The sequence below is a fragment of the Archocentrus centrarchus genome, chromosome 8 (genome assembly GCF_007364275.1).
Source record: "Archocentrus centrarchus isolate MPI-CPG fArcCen1 chromosome 8, fArcCen1, whole genome shotgun sequence".
Lineage (NCBI taxonomy): Eukaryota > Metazoa > Chordata > Actinopteri > Cichliformes > Cichlidae > Archocentrus > Archocentrus centrarchus.
In genome coordinates, this window is record NC_044353.1 from 21,475,723 (window position 1) to 21,492,206 (window position 16,484).

At 40.9% G+C, this 16,484-nt stretch overlaps 2 protein-coding genes across 2 annotated transcripts; one reads left to right on the top strand and one right to left on the bottom strand.

Annotated features, from left to right (window-relative positions):
* Positions 1-175: 175 nt before the first annotated feature.
* hid1a (HID1 domain containing a) lies at positions 176-8,927 on the bottom strand. Its single transcript, XM_030735685.1, has 19 exons — positions 8,775-8,927; positions 7,940-8,089; positions 7,107-7,277; positions 6,593-6,709; positions 5,821-5,927; positions 5,611-5,727; positions 4,464-4,671; positions 4,316-4,372; positions 4,087-4,227; positions 3,882-3,972; positions 3,637-3,788; positions 3,468-3,546; positions 3,182-3,346; positions 2,797-3,024; positions 1,627-1,778; positions 1,458-1,544; positions 1,262-1,353; positions 997-1,155; positions 176-897 (listed from the first exon to the last, which is right to left on the bottom strand). The coding sequence occupies exons 1-19, from the start codon at positions 8,838-8,840 to the stop codon at positions 834-836; spliced, it is 2,403 nt and encodes an 800-aa protein (XP_030591545.1). The 5' UTR covers positions 8,841-8,927; the 3' UTR covers positions 176-833.
* Positions 8,928-9,781: 854 nt separating this feature from the next.
* Positions 9,782-14,847, top strand: LOC115785226 (protein FAM104A). Its single transcript, XM_030736737.1, has 3 exons — positions 9,782-10,339; positions 10,718-10,835; positions 12,931-14,847. The coding sequence occupies exons 1-3, from the start codon at positions 10,323-10,325 to the stop codon at positions 13,141-13,143; spliced, it is 348 nt and encodes a 115-aa protein (XP_030592597.1). The 5' UTR covers positions 9,782-10,322; the 3' UTR covers positions 13,144-14,847.
* Positions 14,848-16,484: the final 1,637 nt, after the last annotated feature.

Genomic DNA, 16,484 nt, shown 5'->3' on the forward strand with positions numbered 1-16,484 from the left:
GTAAATTTGTTCAAATATCAAACCTTTAGCAGATTGAGTGGTGAGGAGGAGCATAGTGTCATCTAGTGGTTACGTACGAAAGTGCCACTTTTACAAATGGCAGGTTTGGACTTTGTGCAGAACTCCTGCTACTCTTCTAAAAAAAACTTAGATAAATCATAACGTGACCAATGTAGAATTTGCAGATGCATATATTTATTTTATTTTATTTTCCAGGACAAGTTAATGAAAATACAATTTCAGCTTTGAGCATTATAAGCATTTCTAGCCAGATCAAAAAAATTAAACCTGGTCATATATAAATAAATACATCGAATCTGTATTACTGTCTCAAAGTATCATCACATAAACTACAACCACAAAAGACGACTCAAAAAAGGTGCAAGTTCACTTCAAAGCATGGCGAGTACAACAAATAATGTGGAACGAGTAATACTGAGCTATACGAGATATGTTACGGGCCTTCGCAGCATATCTCCCCCCAGCAAATCTCAACGAAAAGTTAAACAATGCTGCCAAAAGTAGCCTCAGCCCTTAGCAAATGCTCCAGCCATCTCAGTGCTTTGACAGACATTCTGTGGTCTTAAGGTTACAAACACAGTTGTTTATGGACGCTAGTGATAATTCAAACACCTTCCATCTTAACACGAGAGGAATCTCTACTCCACTCAGCTGAATGACTCCCCTGCCCAGTTTGGTGGTGTAAGGGGCAAACAACAGGATCACAAGGATAGTTTAAACACAATGAGGTTTTCTACAAAACCAGCAGATACTGAAGGGACGAAGAACCCTAGAGCCAGAACGGTCTCATTTTCAGTGATGACGTCTTCTCTCTACATCCTCTGGATCTCAAATAGTCGAACATCAGTGTCATACCAGATTGGCGGGTCGACATTGCTAAAAAAAAAACAACAAAAACAACAACAGAAAAAACAAAATAACTGATTTGTTTTCATCATCATATAAGGATATCACTATCTATAATACTTGACTCACCGCAAATAAACAACGCCCCACATGTAGGTGCGAAACCACATTGCAGTGCCTGCATTGGCCTGATACTTTCTGATGAGGATGGGGTGAGGAACTGGCAGCAGGCCCACTAATGTGCCATGTTGTAGAAACTTCAGGATCTCTGATTCATCTGTTAGACCCCTGTTAGATAGAGAAGGACATTTACAACGTTTTTAGTAATATTTCAAAAGAGCTAGGATGTGACTTTTGTAGGCTGACCAAAAAATTTATAAAAGTGTTTGCATACTTGTCGATGCAGATTTTCTCCACCTGGGGCACCAGCACCTGTAGGAGTCTCATGATAGTCTGCAGGGGTAGCTTACACTTCCAAGAGAGGACCTGAAATTAAAGATGAGTAAATCTAAATCATGTTCTAATTCTCCTAAATATCCAAAGACTACCAAAAACTGAAGGAGAGGCTGAGGGCAAAAGAGTATCCTGACCCATTCTGGTGTGGGAACCCAAAAAGATGTTGAAGATGCGCTCGACAAGCGTCTTCTCTCCATTTCTGCTTCAGTGTAGAAAACATCCTGATAATGTGAAGAAATAAAATTAGAAATATGCAAATATATTGTAGCAAACCAATGCACCCAGAAAAAAAAAGGCACTTACTTCATTGTCTCTGCCTGAGTTAGACTCTGTGTCACTGGTCCCAGCGACTGCACTTTGGTCTGGGTGGACTGTGTTAGGGGAGTCTGTCTTTGGAACTGACACCATGGTGCCATCCTCTGATACTTGAGACTTCTCAGTCAGTTTATCAATGCCTACAGGAAACCACCATCATAAATCACAGGACATTATTTCATTTTTTTATAGTCTTACTGAAAAACTAAACACCAACTAATCTGGTGTGGTGAATAAACCAAACAAATTCAGCCTAAATTATGGACATATTAATTCAACCTGCCAGTTCTGAGTCATTTTAGATATTCACAGCTCTTTTCATGTGCAAGATGTGCATATGTGCATGACATACACTCATCTGACACTATATTAGTTACATATGTTCAGCTGCTTGTTAATGCAAGCATCTCATCAGCCAATCACATGGCTGCAGCTCAGTCCACTTAGGCATGCAGACGTGGTTAAAACAGGATGCTGAAGTTCAAACTGGGCATCACAATGGAGAAGAATGGTGAGTGTGGCATGGGTGTTGGTGCCAGATGGGCTGCTCTGAGTATTTCAGAAGCTGCTGATCTACTGGGATTTTCCCACACAACCATCTATATTTACAAACAATATCCAGTAAGCAGCAGTGCTCTGGAATGCCTTGCTGACGTAAGAGGTCAAAATAAAATGGCCAGACAACTTTCAGCTGCGTACCCATCTTCTGATGGATGGCTGCTTCCAGCAGAACAATGCACCATCTGACAAATCTCAAATAATCTCAAACTGGTTTTCTGAACATGACAATGAGTGCATTGTACTCAAATTGCCTCCACAGTCACCAGATCTCAGTCCAAAAGAGCACCTTTGGTATGTGGTGGAACAGGAGATTCACATCATGGACGTGCAGCCAACAAATCTGCAGCAACAGCGTGATGCTATCATGTTAATATGGACCAAACTCTCTGAGAAATGTTTCCAGCACCTTTTTGAATCTGTCCCATGAAGAATTTAAACAGTTCTGAAGGAAAAAAAGGGGTCCAACCCAGTGCTAGCTACTGTAGGTGTACCTAATAAAGTGTCTGGCGAGGGCACATGTTATGTGTGGTGCATCTACCGCACAGTGAATAGATTGTACTCTAATTACAACATTAAAATAGCATGTAGAGTCATTACCTGGCATAGCAACCAGGCTGGCCTTCAGTGTACCAGGCTCCGCCGGTACTGCAGGGTGTGAGCCTTCCATGGATACAGTCTCTTGGGAGCTGGTGCGGGAAATGACATCTGGCGACTTCTTCTTTCTTTGCAAAGCCTTCTGGATGGAAGTGGGGTCAGAGGGCAGGTTGGCCAGCTGATGAAACACATTACGTTTGCGAATTATGGCATACACCAGGTTACAGTTACCTGGCAGGGAGAGACACATGGACACTTATTTGAAAAAGTGCATCTCACAACAAATGAGATACAAAAGCACAGCAGGTGCCACTCCTGTCAAGGCATATAGATTTAAACAAAATCTGTTTAAATGTATATGCCCTGAATTTCTCCAGCTTTCTCTTACCATCAAACTGGTACTGGATAATGTTGTTGAAAGCCTCGAGAAGGAAAAAAACCAGGTGATGGTTCTGGGCTGCAGAGAAAAGGAACCAGGTGGTAGAAAAGGCCTCCAGCAGGTGGAGCAGTTTATTAGCTGCTACCATGGACAGGCTCTTCAAGTAAGGGGAAACTGAACAAGAAGCAGGTGGAGTATTAAAACGGTGTGAAAGAAAAACTGTAACAAATAATTCTTATTACATGCTTATGTTGCAAACAAAATCTGTGTATTGTCCAACAGACTGCATATTCACCGTTTACAACAATGGTTAGCAGGCAGTCAAAGAGAGGTTGGAGACGCTGGTGGCCTGTTGTGATTATCTTGTGAAACACCTAGAAACCAAACAGAGTGACAGCTGTGAGACTCATCTGTACTTTAATTAGGTAGCCGTCAAGAAAACTGGCAGCAGGTGTCTGTCTCACCACTATAAGCAGGTCGGCATGAGTCCCTGTGAACACTGGGATGTCCATAGGCACATGGAGAGAATAGGGCTTATTCAAGCGTACACCAAAGTTTCTCTCACCGCTCAGAAGCAGCAAAATGAACACACCAATGTGCATGAGTCCAACACGTGCTGCAGCAAGGACAAATTACACCAGAAATTAATAAATGCATGCTTCTAGTAGAGATTTGCTGTGTGTGCAGTGAAGCAACTAAGGAGACTCACACTGGTCAGCCCGTGCATCGTTCAGGTAGTACAGTATAGGAACCAGAATATCCAACACATCGCTGCTTTTAAGGACAAAAAACAGGAACTTCTGCAGTGGGAACACAAAGTAGATTGTGGTGTCTAATGAAAGCACTCTTTAATGCTTCACCTCCCCAAAGAAGGTGTTTTTTTTTCCCTTTTTTTTTTTTTTTTTTGTTCTAACCTTATTGAAGTCACAAAGTTTCCAGAAAAGCACCAGAAGCTCCTGGTGGAACTGGATCTTCTTGGTGGAGTTAGGCAGGTAAGTCTGAGTCAAAGGGTTGGTCAGCAGACGAGCAAGGCCTTTCAGTACAAAGTCAAAGTCCTATTGGGAGAGCACAAATATACATTTGCACCTGCAGTCTTCACAGTAATGATATTCAGGCATTTTTATGAAACACTGACATGCATACCTCCTCTCTGTGAATCCTTGACAAATAATTCACAAACAGGTTTTCAGGTCCTGTAGACTGATTCAGACAAATTCATAAAGATTTATTTGAGTGACATTAAGCACATGCAATAAAGTCATAACATTTCTTTGTCACAGTCTTGGCTTACATCTTGTTCCTCTACACTGGATGGAGAGGCAGGAGGGTGGGGAACCACTCCGTCATGCTCCAGCGTCACAATGAGGATCTGTACAGCCTGCTCCACCAGCTGCTCCCGGTAGTCAGAGAAGAGCAGGTGGTTGTACGGGATGCCATAACCCACCGGGTCATAAGCGCACACCACATTCAGCAGAGACGTAAACAGAGGTAGGGCATGTCTAGGAACAAAACCACGATGACAATGTCACTAAATTCTGTGACACCCAAAAAGTTTATACCAGGCATTACAGCTCGCTTATGGTCCCACCACAGTATTTCAATACTAGTAGTGGTTAAGGCTTTTACTGGGGCATTGCAACACACTGATTCTTTCCTTTTTCAAACATACTGTTGTAGATGTGCTGCTAAGGTTAGGCGATTTTCCTGTGGCATGACTCACTTTCAACCAAGCTTTAGTTGCCAGACAGATGTGGAGTCACATTTGACTCTGGAATACTTTGGCATACAGAGGAGTTCATGGTCGACTCAGTGGCTGCAAGGTGCTCAGGACTGCAAAACGAAGCCAAATCATCACCCCTTCACCACCGTGCGTGACAGTTGGAATGAGGCGTTTGTGTTGAGATGCTGTGTTTGGTTTTCTCCAAACGCGGAGTTGTGTATTATGAGCAAACATCTCAATTTTGGTCTCCATCCAAAGGACATTGTTTCAGAAGTCTTGTGGTTTGTTCAGGTGCAGCTTTGCAAACTTAAGCAGTGTTGCCATGTTCTTTTTAGAGAGAGGAGGCTGTCCCCTGGCAACCCTTCCAAACAACAGCAATTTTATCATTTCACATGCTAACTGAGGCCTGTATTCTCTGAGCCACAGCTCTTTCTCTGAGGATTGCACGGTCTGATCTTTGGGTGAATTTGCTGGGATGTCCACTCCTGGGAAGATTGTCAGCTATCTTGAATGTTTCCCACTTGTGAATAATATTTCTCACTGTAGAAGGATGGACTTCAAACTGCTTTGAAATGGCTTTATAACTCTGTCACAACAAGCGCTTCTTTCAGATCAATGCTGATCTTTGGTACCGTGTTAACACACACCTGAATTTAAAGATTGCGTACTTTCTTTTTACAATGACTGTATGTGTGGATGTGTTTTCATTTTCCATTACCTGTTTTCTGTTGAGCAGAAGAATGTCACCCAAGGATTGAGGACGGTGTTGTCTGATGAAGGAGGCAGGTACATGGCCTCAGAGAAGCAGGTTAGCAGCAGTCTCAACAGTTCTGTCCTGAAGCATGGAAGTTGACACAAACAAACAGAAAATAAGTCACACACACAAAAATGAGAGTGCAGTTTCGATGCACACAACAGGCCAACTCACCTATTCAGGTCATGAATGTAATTGAGAGGGGGGGACTGTGCAAATCCCACCCCTGCTTCCCAGATGTATTCACAGCTGTCTATGGACTGCATGCTTTCTACTGAGTCCTGCAGAGAGTCACAACAAATTCTAGTCAAAATACCTTTATGCAAAGCATATTTAACGCACCGCTATTGATTCTAAAATGATTCTTGAACATTTCCTGGATTTTCATTTGTTAAGCAAATTATTAGGTAACTTAAAATCAGTTGTAGATAATGTAAAGATTTGGGCAATGCTAACTCCTGGTAAGCAAAGGGATATGAAGCGTGAACTCTGGCATTTGAATCCTAATATTCTGTCACTACCATCCAGACTGTAGGTAGGTATAATTTCCTGTTACTTTCAGTTTTTATATAACAGATCATTTCATTTTCACTGCCATAAGAGACTTTTCCGACACGTACTTTAGAATGGAAATTACATGAAGAGCAGTGAGGAGTTCAAAGTTCCAGGCTGATGTGAAACACTGGGAATTCTTCCTTTTGCCTCTAAGAGTGTATCAGCCACCAAAACCCGGTGCTTGTGTTAAACTTGAGTGACAAGTTAGTTGGAAAATTAGGAAGAAGGAAACAGTACTTGAAGAAATATGTGCAACCTTTGGAACAGCTTACTAGGGTAAGGTCAAGAAATAAATATCTGTGCTGCTCTGCTGAGTCAGCAGTAGCTACTTCTACTGGATGGAGGAGGGATGACAAATTAATGACACCGTGTCAGGAGAGCGGTTACTCACAGGGCCCCTCCTGTGACTATGCACAGTGAAGTCAGGGCAGAAGAGCAGGTCAGCGATAGCCAGGAGCAGCGACTCAGCCAGTGGTCGCGCTCCTTCGTCATCATCCAGCTCATCCGTCTGAAAAATGTGGATGAAGATATTCATATTTTTTGAAAGATATTATTTAATTGGTTGAAGTTGTTTCCATGCTACAGGAGAAAAAACTCAGCGACAACTAAAATGACCTTGCTGCTTCATGTTTTTTGTGTTTTTGTGTAGGATTCACATTCAACAAAACACCAAGTGTATAACGCTTTTGGTAGATGAACGCATTATCACATATGTAAAATGATGACACACGGTTTTTTTATCTATCTTATTTTTAGAAACAAACAACAACAATATTTTGTGTTAAGAGTGATTTCTACATGTGATCAGTATGTTTATACATATTTTTATCCATTCTGAACTTCTGTGAGCCATCTATAGTATTAAATGGTGAGAAAATAGGCTCTGTTTTGCTGTGCCCACTCACACCAGCACGCCCTGCACCAGGCACTGTGGACCAGAAGAATCCTCTCCAGTCCTGGTCCTCAAAGATGTAGGGAAGGATGCGGGCCAAGATGCGAGTGCAGTTCAGGACTACCTGCTTTTCTTTCTCAGAGGGACAGCCAGACTCAGCTCCCTGGACCAGCTTCTCGACAGCCTGAAGTATCAGGAAACATTATAAGTGAATGAGCGTATTGAGTATGGAACACGGCATCTATATCTACTGATCATTTTCTCAGTTTGATATAGTGATTTTATTATTTTATGGCATAAAGATATAACATATGAACAAAAGCAGTCATCAAGGGTACTAAGCCATGCTCATTTATGTGTCAATGAATATGGCATCATGCTCAGCTTATCAACAAATCAAAAATTTAAAAAAAAAGGAGCAAATTCTGGTTTAAAATGTGTGCATACTTAATCGCTGTTGTTTTTTTCTTTTTTACACTGAGTATCTGCAGTTTTTTGGACCTTTTAACAAAGATTTACTTGATGATTCATTATCTAAATTTAAAAGCTCATGTCTAAAAATAAGTAACAACCCTTCTGAATTTGCTTAGCTTCAAGGGCTCTCATTCCCACCTCTCTATTTAGTTATGCTGTGGGCCCCAGTATGTTTTGTTTCTGACAGGCAGCTTCAAAACGGAAGCTGATAGCTAGAGACGGGAAGCAAAAGGAAAGGGAAGGGGAGCTGACTCATTTATTCAGACATCTAAGAGCCTATGCGGGGCTCTACAATCAAAATAATGCACAGTTTCCAAACAACATTATTCCATTATGTAACACAAATGCACTGAGAGTTTGTTTGATGCTTACTTTGTAACAAAGGGTCGCTAAATTCGAGGGGGACTCCTCTCGAACAGCTCTTATCTCTGCAGCTGGCACCAGTGCAAAAACATCCTGGACCGTGGTGGTGGTGTCTGCCCAGAACTGATCCCAGAAGGCATCGTCTGTGGCTTCCACTGGCTGGAGAAAATATGTGCACATTTCATATCCCTTTTAAGCCAAACTGAGCATTTAAATTACAATAGCCTGATTGCTTTTGCACTGCACAGCATTAAAATCGTATTTTACCTCTTTATCTTAATACAAAGGTCTGCATAGTTGCTTTCATATCTTACATACATAATCCGAGCAAATGGCAATGTAAACACAATTGCTTGCTCTAGCAGCAGCGGAAACAATATCTGTGACAGTGACGATACAGTCCACCTGCCGCATCTGCAAACGCTGTCATTTCGAGACCTGCGTCATCACCTTTAATTTTGCTGTACGCCACAATTTACAGTCAATTTACAACATTGGAAAACAAAACATTGGAAAACAAAACAAAACACAAATTTACGGTGATTCACAAAGCAGGATCAGCGACAATTTAATCCAGACAAATATGACATAGGCCTATTTGGTGCGCTACACTCAGATTTACAATCTGCAAAATAATAAACAGATGTGACTTGAAAAGCCTGCATGCAACACAGCAACCGTTCATTTCTTTTTTATTTTTGTATTTGTTTTATATTGTGCCCCTGCATCGCAAGCGTTATCCCGTCATCTCGTCGACGATGGTCTTCGGTGCGCCCACTCGCCCTGTCTTTTTAACGCTTTATTTGGTTGTATAGAATATACATATAAAATGCACATAACCCACCTGTGTTTTGGTCGTAAGCTGAATCACTGCCTTCCTGAAGTTCAATTTAGAGTCGGTGCTGCCCATTGCGGTTATTTGCCTTTATACATCTAAGACCGCCGCTATAGAGAATCCCTGATAATCTCACCTCCGTCCTTCGCTTGAGTCATTGGCGGAGACGGTTTTTCACTCTATTGGCTGGCTGGACAAGCAGGCTGCAATAGAGGGTGCAACTTCCGGGTTGATAAGATGCCAGCCACTCACTCATAGTGGATGTTTTGTTTAAATGCACACAAAACAATATGATTTATATCCTAATATTCAAGTCCACTCTTTAGTATAACACAGCCATAAGGTGGTTTATGGGGAAATAGACTTCAGCCCACTGCCTGTTGCTTTGTTGATCAGTTTTTGGTGTTGGGTATTTTCAGCCCTTAAGGCAACAATTAAAACAATAAATGTGTTCTGTAAACAGCGACATCCTTTGATTAAATTAATATTTTATTGACCGTTACAGGGGTGGTTGGCGTGCGCAGACGAAGTATATTTTTAGAGCTAAAAATACTGTGGCGTTTAACGTTAATTGGCTAAAGCTATCTTGCCTAGCATTTAAGTCTCTGATTACACAGGCTATTTTCGGCTGCTCCGTTTTCGCAAGGGGGTCGCCACAGTGGGTGGTTCCGCATGTTTCGATGTGGCAGTTTTACGCAAATCCGAAGGAATTTGTGAATCAAATAAGTGACCTTTTGCTTGCTAAGCGAATGTGTACACCACTACACTATGATTACACCGGTATTATTTTATGCTTCATCCTTTCTCTCTTCCCAAGTTACCTTTACACTCACATTTTTGCTTAAAAAAAAAAGCAAAAGAGTATCTTATATAAGATAACTTTATGTTCATCGCTCGTATTATTACACTTTACATCTATGATAGCACAGAAAACTGCTTTGTTCTCCAATAGATATGAAGTAAGTGGGGTTTTTTTCTTTTTTTCCAATAGGTCTTTAAAGGCACCATTACTGATCTGTACGCAGGCGCAATGCCATGTAAACACAACAGTTGCGGTTATCAGTAGCAAGTATCGCTAGCGAGGTAGAGTTTGAACCCTAGTAATTTTATTTGGGTTTAAGAGATCGATAGTCCTGAGAAGAAATAAAAGTGTACTTTTTGCTGTAGTCAGCTAACATCAGATAAGCGGGTTTGCGTTAGCTTGCGGTGACGTTAGCATTTAGCTCGGAACAAATGATAAAGCGCTTCAGGACAGGCTTGTTAACTACCTAGACGCCCGATCTTTTTGTTGGCAGCCAATTAACGTTGCCTTGAAGTGTCTGTGTGGCTTATCTCGCCAGCTGATTTCTTTGACACTGTCACTGAAATGGGCAATTGTATCACATTGTTATTCAGTGTAATTAGCTAACCAGACAAGGTTAGCTTAACTAACAGGCCATCGACTAACAGGAAACGAGTCGCGTTAACTAGCAAATAACGTCAGCCAGCCGGCTCCTCTTGTCTGCTCCGAAGAAAATAAAAAGAAGAAGCTCGCCTAGGTTGCTCAAGTGATATCATATGTTGACTGAAAGCAGGTGAGCTTGTAATTTAACACTATTTGAGTAGATAGTGATTGAACTAGGGGTGGCTCGACGTTTCCGTGGCCTTTATTGCAGGACCCACGAAAATAATGGTGATTGTGCTAACAAAAAATAATCTTGGTTCCAGTAACAGCACTTGGTCAGAGCAGCTGTACTGATATAACAACTGTATCTGCGTCTGCCCTTGTTGTCTTTGAAGTAGCGTTGACAATGGAGCCAGCTAGCTGGTTTTGAATGTAAAAATGGCAGCTTGCAGTGACTTTGCATAATAAGCGTTGTGTGTACACTGCCGCAGGGATAAATGATTGCCTACAAACTTCAAGCTTACAATTAAGGGCACGTTTTTTTTTTTTTGGCTCTTTACCTGAGCAGGAAACGGCAGCACAGTGGTGGTGATGAGGAGAATGGCCACCTGGTGCCCCAACCCAAAAGGCAGAACAGAGCACATCCTCTCTCCCCGGAACCAGGCCGGGATGCCTGGGACTCTGAGGTACCAGTGTTAACCAATAATTTGCATCAAGTGTGTTCTAGAGTAAGGTAACGTGACACTCATAGAACCCTAAATAGAAGTAAAGTGCTGTGAAAAAGCGTTTCTTAATTGTTGTTGGGTTTTTTTTGTTTGTTTGTTTGTTTGTTTTTACCTATTTGTCACGTTTACATTTTTCAGATCATCATATATAAGACAGATTTTTTTTTTTTTTATGTTTTATAAAATGATGATTTTATTTACTAAAGGAAAACAGTGTTATCCAAAACTCCCTGGCCCTGTGTGAAAAAGCAGTTGGCACCAAGAACTGCAGTCTACCATTTGCGATAACTGGCAATGAGTTTTTCACATTGCTGGCCCACTCTTCTTTGAGTTGTTTTAATTTGGCCACATTGGAGGGTTTGAGCATGGGCAGCCTGGTTAAGGCCTTGCCAGAACATCTCAGTCAGATTTGAGTCGTGACTTTAACTAGCCAAAACTTTCAAAGGTGGACTTGCTGGTGTGTTTTGGGTCAGTGTTCAGCTGCATAACCCAAATGTGCTTGAGCTTCATGAGCATGAAGTGATGGCCAGACATGCTCTGTTAGGATTTTTCTGGTGGAGATCAGAATTCAGGTTTCCATCAATTACAGCAAGTCGTCTTAAAGCAGCAAAGCAGCCCAAGATCGTCACACTCCCACCACCATGTTTGACTGTTGGTATGATGATCTTTTCTGAAATGTTATTTTATACCAGATGTAATGGGGCTCAAACCTTCCAAAAAGTACAATTTTTGTCTCATCTGTCTACAGAATATTTTCCCAAAAGTCTCAGAGATCATCAAGATGTTTTTTTTTTTTTTTTTTTGTTTGTTTGTTTGTTTTTTTTTTGGCAAATGTGAGATGAGCCTTTGTGCTCTTTTTGGTCAGCAGTTGTTTTCACCTTTCTGTCATTGATACCATTTTTCCCAGTCTCTTTCTTGTTGTTGAATCATGAACACTGGCTTTGACTGATGCAGGTGAGGCCTGCAGTTCTTTACATGTTCTTGGCAGTAATCAGGCCTGGGTGTAGCCAGTGAAAATGAACTTAGCTTTCCAGAAAATGTGGTCAATCGCAGTTAATTCATGATTTTAAAAAGGGGACCACATACTTTTTCCACATGTAGCCAGATAGGTTTGGAAAGTGTTTTTCCCTTTATAAATGAAACCATGATTTAAAAACTGCATTTTGTATTTTCATGGGTTATCTTTGTGTAATATTAGAATTTGTTTGATCTGAAAAATGTGACAAATATGCAAAAACTAATTAAGATATCAGGAATGATGCAAATACTTTTCACAGCACTGTATATGGAAGAATTTAACATGATAAAAGTTGGTGGCTTTCTTCCACCTTTAGTCAATCAACAACTGAAACGGTAACATATTAGCCAGGCATGTTGTTACACTGACCTACTGTCCACAGTAGAGGTTAATCACTGTTTAGCAGGTGTATCTCTTTATTCATTTAGTATAACTTAAATTAGCATGGCATTTGTTCAGTTCTCTGATAGGAGGAACAGAGATGGTGGGCACTTGATTGAGCCGTTAGTGATGCTGTAATCTTGTGCAGGAGTAGTAGAAGATACAGTAAAGCAAGAAAACAGTAAGTGCACTTGCCTGCATTGATAATGAGTAGCTGAGACTGCCACTATGCAGCTGAAACGGTTGAGGACCTTTGCTGTGTGCATTCCTTTGTGCAACACCATGATTGGCTGATATGTTTCTCTGCTGGCTTTTTCAGGTCAGTGGCAGGACAGCCATCATGCTTGGTATTATAGATTTGTGACATAGATTTATTTTAAGGATAATTTTTTTTCCGCATTGTCTTTCAATATGTTTGTTTATGCCCACCTGGTTAGTATGAAAGTCCCCTTGTCTTCCAATATTAGTCTGTGTAGAGGTGTGGCTAATTTCACCTTTGTAATGTTTAGTGTAAGTTATAATCAATTTTGAGGCTTTGAATTTTACTAGATGCAAATTTAAAATAGAAGCCGCTTTAGGTTGTATGATATTAAACTCTCTGTTGTGTAGACCCTGGATTTTAACATCCTAATACTAACGTTGATATCTGCATTTCAGTCATCCAACAGTGAGAGCAGCAGCAGCATCAGCAGTCCTGAACATGCAGCTGCCAGCTGCATCAGTCAGTGTGCTCAGGGGCCCTGCAGTCCCCTTAGCGCGGGCAACTCTTTAGAGCCCACAAACCCGGTGTCCTACCTGCAAATCAACCGCATCCTGAAGGAGGCCCACTTCCAGAGCATTCAAAACCGAGGTCAGCCGAGAGACACGTGACAACAGGGTACCTCTGTCTGCCGCCAGAGGACTGAATCCTTGAGACACGTATGAGCATCACATGCTGAATCACTTCACACAGCTCTTCCCCACCCATCTCCAGTTACTGTGGTATGTCACAGCTCTATAGATGTGTGGATGGAGACCAGCATCTGGTCATGTATCCAAGGGCGGTTCATCATTAAAATAAATCATAATGATAATCATATTAGCAATAATAACTGTGATCAACAACCATTCTTTTGATCCACTTATTTTCTGACCAGTCTGGTTTACGTGCTTCTCTGGAAGCCTTTTTGTGACTTGATGATGATGATGATGATGAATCCTTGTATTTTGTCTTTAATGTTGTGTGAAAACAGGCAAGCTGCCAAAGTGGCACCATACACAATTTTAGGCTGGTCAGTGTGACTGCTTTAGGCTTCTAGTAGGGTAGCTGGGTTGTAAAATGCTGAATCAGATGTCTGTGTAAGTACATAGACCAGTCTCAGGGAGGATTTGCACTTGTCTTGGACTGCTCATTTGCTTTCATATTCAGACAGGGACTACTTTATGGGGGGCTGTAGAAACCATGGGTGTTAACTTGGCAAAAGAGGTCGTGTTTTCCACCCTGAGATAGTAAATCAATTATTTTAAAGTTTTGTAAATACATCTCAAATGTATTTGAATTGGCTCACAGAGAGGGTCGTGTTTTTGAAGGCTTTTATAACACTCCAGCACAGAAAATGTCCAGTAGCTTGATTGGTAAACTATTGTTCACTGCCATTGCCTTCTTGTGTTCATTTTTACTTCGTTTAATTTTATCCTGATTTTGAAACTGATCGTTTCTGTTTCTCACATTCTCACAAAAATCATTCTTTTACTTAAGTTTACTTAGTACATTTGGCCAGTGATTTTTACTTATTTTTCAGATGCTTTAAGCATTTTAGTTTGAAAGTTCAGTTGCTGCTAACTAGCTAGTCACACCTTTTTCCTGAACCTTTCAGCTGCCTCTTCAGTAGGTCTTTTATTCCCAAGATGGAAGTACGAGAGGAGCTGGGGTAAGATGGTTAACAGCAATTAAACCTAAAATAATATGCCAACATATGGCACCTTCTTATAAAACAATCTGTACAATTCATATGAGAAGAAATAAGATTGCTAGATCATCCAACCCTTACTGTAGACTGTGATGTGGGAAAATCATCTATAATAAGGAGCACTGGTTATAAAACAGTGACATATTTATGACCTGATGAAACTGCTTCCAAATGAAGATCCCATATATCAATATAACCATCAAGGGGGGCCGGTCACCTGTGGCAGTCATCAGGAGAAATATCTGGTTGAGATTACCTTGTTTTTGTGGATTATGAATTTTCTTATAGTAGTGACAGTATAGATTGGTTAATGTAAAAATTAATGAGTAGACAAAGCTGAGTATTATAAGAGTACTGTGATGATTTTTAGGTGAGCTCAGACAAGCTAAAGATCATTTGTGTTTTGTGACCCTGGAAACGTGATCCAGCATGACATACTTTTTATCTCGTGACCACAAAGAGAAATCCAAATAATAATAACACCCATCAACTCTACAGCCTTCCAGAAGCCTTTTTTTTGGATGCGTGAATGGTGCATTTGAGGGACATCTAGTTGTTTCTGTCCAGGTAGAGTTGCAGTGCAGCCTTTAGGTTTTAATAATTTAAAAAAAAAAAAAAAAAAAAAGGCTAGTATTGCAATATTACTGGAACCGCTCTAGAGCAGAAGATGAGTCTTTCTGCCTCTGTTACTACCATTCAGACATTGCTGCATGAGTGTCTCTGTGCACCAAACATCCAGGTGGGTTTCTAACATCCTTTTGGGATTGATTTATTTGAATCATTGTCCCAGGAGCAAACTCAGCTGTTGTTGTGTTTTTTTTTTTTTGTTTCTTTTAACAGGCGTGTAGGAAATGAAAGCCTTTTGAAGATGGGGTTTATTTTTGTTCAATTTTATATTTTTTGTATTTAGTAATGTACATGATATTAATGTCGCACTGATTCTTTTGTGAATATCCCCTCATTTCATAAATAAAATTTATTGTTTTTGAACAATTGTCTCCTTTTTTTTTTTTTTTTTTTGGCCCTTGGTCTGTGCTAAAATTTCGTGACAATACTTTCTAAACTCAGGGCATGGTTTGGTTTAATATATCAACTCTTAATTCTCAGTACAAGAGTGCAGAGTTTGTCCTGGTACTTGGAAGGAATGTCTTTTATTGGTTATTCATGCTGTCAGATTTGCACACTGTGTAAAGTCTGCATACAGGTATCCCCTCTGTCCAGCCCCCCCCCCCCCATATATCCAGTAATGAATGGCTCTCCATGCATTGAGACCATCTTTAATGAGACATGACCTGTGTCCAAGAGAAGCACAATGAAAGGTTTCTTTAATTAGCACACTGTGTCCTTGTCACACACACAGTAATAGATTACATACATTAATGCGCCACATGTAACCACGGTTACCTTACTGGCTACTGTGGGTGCTCATTACTTGCCTCCTTTGACCCCCCCCCCCCCCCCCCCCCCCCCACTCCACCTCTGCTAAATTGGAGATGACAAATGGGTTAGAAATGTTCCTGCATTGTGCAAACCCCTCCTTCCTCAGGTGCGTGGCTTCCTAACTACAGTACAGCAACATAAAGCCTGTCATCTAAACATCATCTGAAGAATGTTTTGAATGTGCTCTTGTATCTTGTGATGGGGATTTAATTACCAGCATCTTGGATATTTTTATTTATGAATGTGTATGAGGAAAGAAGCACATTAAGGAAATACTGCATGTGAAAATGCAGATTATAGCACACCATCAGTAGGCCCTCTTTAAGGTGTTGTAATGAAGTAATACAGCAGCAAATCTTAGCCAAGGAAAATTTGTTTTAACCAAGCATGCACTTTATTTATTTACTGTTCTGATTAAACAGTAAATATCATTTCAGAGGCACAAAAGCCCAATGGCTGCTTCCTAACTAACTTGCTGTTCGTACAAGCCCAGTATCACTGAGCATGCATCCCACTCAGGGTGCTGTGGTGGGAGCAGATGTTCTCAGCACAGATGTTCACGAGCGGAGCAGCAGAGGGCAGCAGACTCTGTTAGCCAGACAAAAACTGTGTCTCTCAGTCTGAAACTCATAAACGGTAAACAACTCCTCAGCAGGATCGAGACGTGAGCTATATAGAAGATATTTATCTTGAATCTGCTGTCACACAAAAACACTTAGAGACACACACACGCATACACACATAGTCCTTTCCTTGCAGCATGAAGGTGGGCGATGATGAATGGCTCCTATCAGTTGAGTGGAGAGGCAGGAGAGAGTTAAA

Coding starts and splice junctions, on each gene's coding strand:
- hid1a (XM_030735685.1), bottom strand. CDS start 8,840: ATGGGCAGCACCGACTCTAAATTGAACTTCAGGAAGGCAGTGATTCAG. Junction 4,672..5,610: donor TTCTGCTCAACAGAAAACAG/GTAATGGAAAAT, acceptor TTTTGTTCCTAG/ACATGCCCTACCTCTGTTTA. Junction 3,789..3,881: donor CGATGCACGGGCTGACCAGT/GTGAGTCTCCTT, acceptor TCCTTGCTGCAG/CACGTGTTGGACTCATGCAC.
- LOC115785226 (XM_030736737.1), top strand. Junction 10,836..12,930: donor GGGATGCCTGGGACTCTGAG/GTACCAGTGTTA, acceptor TCTGCATTTCAG/TCATCCAACAGTGAGAGCAG.